The 6,000-nt window shown below is 46.0% G+C and overlaps 1 protein-coding gene across 2 annotated transcripts in view; it reads right to left on the bottom strand.

Annotated features, from left to right (window-relative positions):
* Positions 1 to 280: 280 nt before the first annotated feature.
* Positions 281 to 6,000, bottom strand: part of HSBP1 (heat shock factor binding protein 1) — a 31,237-nt gene continuing 25,517 nt past the window's right edge. For both annotated transcript variants that reach the window (XM_033943363.1, XM_033943364.1), the window contains exon 5: positions 281 to 529. In XM_033943363.1, coding sequence (XP_033799254.1) covers positions 518 to 529 — 12 coding nt within the window. In that variant the 3' untranslated portion in view covers positions 281 to 517. The remainder of the gene's footprint in view (positions 530 to 6,000) is intronic.

Below are 6,000 nucleotides of genomic sequence, written 5' to 3'. Positions count from 1 at the left end.
CCTTCCAATTGTCGGCCTACCAATTGTCGTTGAATGAATTGTCTTCCTACAAACTGTCACTCTTCCCCAAATGTTTTTCTCCTAAAAGTAGCCCCCACTTGAAAAATAATGAAGATGGGACTGTCTGGTACAATAAATTCAGGTCTTACTTTGCCTGCATTGGCAAAGTGCATAAAAGTTGTAGACACTGCTCAGACTGGGCTGTTTCACACAACATTGTGCCTTTTTGCATCACAGTACTGGTTGTGGAGCAATAAAAATAAAACCATTTGAAGACATATTACACTCATACACAATGCATTTAATAAGGCAACCGATTGTCAGCTTTCATTCAAAATGTGCAGCTACAAGAAATCAGAATATAGCAAGCCCACCTTTACCCTAAATATACAATACAAAATGCAAACATGTCCTATTACAATAATGAATATAAAAAGTGTTCATTATCAATAGTTGACAAAAACCCCTGAAGTATTCTATAGTCCACTGGGCTTGTAGAAAGAGTTCCATCACAAGTTTACTTGGCAGCCTGTTGAAAATAGACAAGTACAGGTTATTCAGATGCTCCAGTATGGGCGTGGAAGATTTATAAAAAGTTCCTATTCTGACATTTCCCACACACTGGCAGTTTGAAGTCCATGGATAAATATTTCACCAAGAGCATTATTATCTAGCACATGTCATTCAAGATTGTGGATAAATATATGTTAAACACGTATTGTAGAATGTAGTTAATAGCAGGGAAACATTCAGGCCATATATACAGAAGGTGCTGACATAACATCAACTGTATGAAAAATCATAATAAAACGGAGAAAAATAAACCTCAATTGTGGGAGGTTGGGACTACACAAGTACCCAGCCCTCAACACATCATCACGGGTTTCTAAAAAAACTCCGCATACATATAAATAAGTAGATAAATCACTCATTTCCATTCATACAGAGTCGTGTTTTTTTTCAAAAGCTTTTTTTAAAACATATAGTGACAGCTGTGAACACGAAATTCCATGTGTTATTTGTGTCAAACACTGAAGACCAGAATCCCAAACTTAACTAAATTAATAGCGAGGGCCACAGCTCAGTTTCACTTATGTAAGTAGTTTTTGGAGGCATGGAGCACAAAATCTTAATTAAGGAAGGAATACACTCATCTGAAGGTGTGAAATTTCAAAAGAGGCTTTCAACTCCTAATCCCGACAGAAAAGGCTTTCTGTTTCGCCTGGAAAGGGCTACTTCAGGGGATATATGCCATCTTCAAATGTCTCCTTGCTTCTTACAATCCAATGGTAGTGAAGCCGATTGTGGAACAGTCTACATCAGGAGTGCCCCCACTTTTTGGGCTTGCGAGCTACTTTTAAAATGACCAAGTCAAAATGATCTACCAACAATAAAATTAAAAAAAAACACAACGCACACTGTATGCATAGAAAATGTTAATTATCATTCCTATTCCGGGGTTTTTTCAAAGAGGTCAAGGCAGATGACTCTATGCACTGTCACCTCAGTAACAACCATGCAAAAATAGACAAATATACCCCCTCCCTTTTTACTAAACCACAATAGCAATTTTTAGAGCGCAGGGAGCTGCGCTGAATGCCCAGCGCTGCTCTCGACGCTCATAGGCTCCCTGCACTAAAAAACTCTATTGTGGTTTAGTAAAAGGGGACCTTAGTGTAAAATATAGACATCAGATATAAATTCAGACACATTTTGATCACTAAATTTAAAATAAAATCATTTTTCCTGGAGAGGAAGGCTGATCGGCACGGTAGATCAGGACGGCAACACGAGTCTATCACGGAGCCCGGGATGGGCTCCGCGATCGACTCGCGTTGCCTTCCTGAGCTACTGGTCGATCGCGATCGACGTGTTGGGCACCCCTGGTCTACATGTATTTCTGCACCCTTTCAGAGAGCTGCTATATGCCATATATACTTGAATATAAACAGATTTTTGGGCCAAAAAATGGCTCTAAAATGGGGGTCTCGGTTTAAGTTCAGGTCAGTGCAGATCTGCTCCCCTCCCGAACTTGTCTGCAGGCCTCTGCTGGGACCGCAAGAACGCTCGGCAGCCAATTAGCTAGCGGCTCTGCACAGGCAAAAGCAAAGGAAGATCACTCCTGCCGTGATTCACCACTGGACCACCAGGGAAACTAAAGGTACACGGAGCAGGCAGGAGGGAGACAATAATTAGAATTGGCTGGGACAGGAGGCGTGAGGGATCCTTCCTATCCCGGCCACCGCTGGTCCACCAGGTCCCACGGCACGCCCAGCAGAGGCCTGCAAGGTATCGGAAGGAGGAAAGGGTTCAGAACCTGGCAGGGAAGGAGGGGGGATTGGGTGCAGAGACAGGCAGGGGAGGGAAGGAGGGGGAATAGGGTGCAGAGCCAGGCAGGGTAAGACAAGGCACTGCAATTGAATATTATTCCCCCCCCTCCCCCCCCGGTTTCTATTCGAGTCAACCTTTTTGGGGGGGGGTTTACCTGGTTTATATTCGAGTATATATGGTAAATCCATCTTATCACTTGGGGCAGGAATAAAGAGAATGACACCTAAAATACTTAAGACATGCAAGTACAAGAAACCAGGTAATAACCTGTTACTACAAGATAATAGCCACAACCTTACAAACCTCGATTCAGCATCTGCTGAATCAACCTGTTTACAAGACAGAAAGCACAGTTACTTACCGTAACAGGTGTTATCCAGGGACAGCAGGCAGATATTCTTGACTGATGGGTGACGGCACCGACGGAGCCCCGGTATGGACAATTTTAGAGTGATTGCACTCTAAGAACTTTAGAAAGTTCTAGCTAGGCCGCACCGCGCGTGCGCGAGTGCCTTCCCGCCCGACAGAGGCGCGCGGTCCCCAGTTAGGATAAGCCAGCTAAGAAGCCAACCCGGGGAGGTGGGTGGGTCGCAAGAATATCTGCCTGCTGTCCCTGGATAACACCTGTTACGGTAAGTAACTGTGCTTTATCCCAGGACAAGCAGGCAGCATATTCTTGACTGATGGGTGACCTCCAAGCTAACAAAAAGAGGGATGGAGGGAAGGTTGGCCATTAGGAAAACAAATTTTGTAAAACAGATTGGCCGAAGTGTCCATCCCGTCTGGAGAATGCATCCAGACAATAGTGAGATGTAAAAGTATGAACTGAGGACCAAGTAGCAGCCTTGCAGATTTCCTCAATAGGAGTGGAACGGAGGAAAGCTACAGACGCTGCCATAGCTCTAATCTTGTGGCCTGTGACAGAACCTTCCAGTGTCAGGCCTGACTGAGCATAACAGAAGGAAACGCAAGCGGCAAGCCAATTAGACAGGGTGCGTTTAGATACAGGATGACCCAACTTGTTAGGATCAAAGGACAAAAACAGTTGAGGAGATGATCTGTGAGGTTTGGTGCGATCAAGATAGTAAGCCAGAGCACGTTTACAATCCAAGGTATGCAAAGCCTGTTCACCTGGATTAGAATGAGGCTTTGGGAAAAAAACAGGTAGAACGATGGATTGGTTAAGATGAAACTCAGACACAACCTTAGGAAGGAATTTTGGATGTGTACGGAGAACGACCTTATCATGGTGAAAAACAGTGAAAGGTGGATCAGCCACCAGTGCATGGAGCTCACTGACCCTCCTGGCAGAAGTGAGAGCTATAAGAAAGACCACTTTCCAAGTTAGAAATTTAAAATGCGTTGTGGCCAAAGGCTCGAAAGGAGGCTTCATTAACGCAGAAAGAACCACATTAAGATCCCATACAACAGGAGGAGCCTTAAGAGGTGGCTTCACATTGAAAAGGCCCTTCATGAACCTTGAAACTAAGGGATGAGCTGAGAGGGGTTTTCCATGAATCGGCTCATGAAAAGCTGCAATAGCACTAAGGTGGACCCTTATCGAAGAGGATTTAAGACCAGAGTCAGATAAGGACAACAGATAGTCCAAAACCAGTCCCACTGCTGTAGACATGGGATTATGGTGATGTAACAGACACCAGGAAGAAAACCGAGACCACTTTTGTTGGTAACATTGAAGAGTAGACGGTTTCCTGGAGGCATCAATAATAGAACGGACAGGCTGAGAAAGGAGAGCGTGAGCCGAAGTCAGCCCGAGAGATACCAAGCTGTCAGGTGCAGAGACTGTAAGTTGGGATGAAGCAGTGTTTGCTGATGCTGTGTAAGCAGTGAAGGAAACAGAGGAAGAGGTATGGGTTCCCTGGAACTGAGTTGAAGTAGAAGGGAAAACCAATGCTGTCTGGGCCACCGTGGAGCGATGAGAATCATGGTGGCTTGTTCCCTCTTGAGCTTGAATAAGGTGCGCAGCATGAGCGGAAGAGGAGGGAATGCATAAAGGAAGAGATTGGTCCAATCCAGGAGAAATGCATCGGGTTCCAGACGGTGAGGAGAGTAAAGTCTGGAGCAAAACAGGGGCAGTTGATGGTTGTGGGGAGCTGCAAAAAGATCCACTTGAGGTGTGCCCCATTGGGAGAAAATGGACTGGAGAGTCGAGGGGTCGAGAGTCCATTCGTGAGGTTGAAGAATTCTGCTGAGATTGTCTGCTAAGCAATTCTGTTCCCCTTGGATGTAGACTGCCTTCAGGAATAAGTGACGAGCAGTCGCCCAGGTCCAAATCCTTAGAGCTTCCTGACATAAGGGATGGGATCCCGTCCCTCCCTGTTTGTTGATGTAGTACATTGCAACTTGGTTGTCTGTGCAAATGAGAAGAACCTGAGGAAACAGGAGATGTTGGAAAGCTTTGAGGGCGTAAAACATCGCTCTGAGTTCCAGGAAATTGATGTGGTGTTTCTTTTCCTGTGTGGTCCAAAATCCCTGAGTTTGGAACTCGTTCAAGTGAGCTCCCCATGCATAGGGGGAGGAATCCGTGGTGATGACCAGTTGATGAGGAGGTAGATGGAACAGTAGATAGATTTGATGATTTCAACCACCAAAGAAGCGACTGTCGAAGAGACGAGGTCACAGATATGTGTTGTGAACAAGGATCCGTCGCTTGTGACCACTGAGTCGCTAGGGTCCATTGAGGAGTACGCAGGTGGAGACGTGCGAAGGGAGTGACATGTACTGTGGAGGCCATGTGTCCCAAGAGCACCATCATGTGATTCGCAGAGATGGAAGGTTGCTGGAACACCTGCTGACAGAGATGAAGGATGGTGTGAAGGCGGTTTGGAGGAAGAAAAGCCCTCATCTGAACAGTATCCAGAATGGCTCCAATGAATTGAAGTCGCTGAGTTGGAATGAGGTGCGACTTGGGTAGATTGATTTCGAACCCCAACAGTCGAAGGAAGTAAATGGTCTGATCCGTGGCTTTGTGAACGGACTGAGGAGAAGGAGCCTTGATGAGCCAGTCGTCCAGGTAAGGGAATACTTGAAAGTTGTGGGAGCGGAGATAAGCTGCGACCACAATCAGACATTTGGTGAATACCCTGGGCGAGGAGGCTAGGCCGAAGGGTAGCACCTTGTATTGGTAATGATGTTGGTTGACAAGAAAGCGAAGATATTGTCTGGACATCAGATGAATTGGAACGTGAGTATACGCCTCCTTGAGATCGAGGGAACATAGCCAGTCTTCCTGAGAGAGAAGAGGGTATAGGGTGGCAAGAGATAACATCTTGAACTTCTCCTTGACCAGACATTTGTTGAGATCCCTGAGATCTAATATTGGTCTGAGATCTCCGGTCTTTTTGGGTACAAGAAAGTACCGGGAGTAAAATCCCAGGCCTTGCTGGTCCAGAGGAACTGGTTCGATGGCATTGAGAAGAAGGAGGGATTGAACCTCCTGAGCGAGGAGGAGGGACTGAGCCTTGTTGGAAGCAGACTCTTTTGGCAGACTTAATGGTGGAGGAGTCTGAAAGTTTAGAGAGTAGCCGTGGGCGATGATAGCAAGTACCCACTGGTCGGAGGTGATTGCTTCCCAGCGAGATAGAAAAACTTGTAGTCGACCTCCTATGGGCTGAGGTAGAGGACATGAGGGAGGAAGACTGGCAATGT

The sequence above is a fragment of the Geotrypetes seraphini genome, chromosome 4 (assembly GCF_902459505.1).
Source record: "Geotrypetes seraphini chromosome 4, aGeoSer1.1, whole genome shotgun sequence".
NCBI lineage: Eukaryota > Metazoa > Chordata > Amphibia > Gymnophiona > Dermophiidae > Geotrypetes > Geotrypetes seraphini.
Note: the sequence above shows the minus strand (reverse complement) of the source record. Positions and strands in the feature narration are given on the sequence as shown.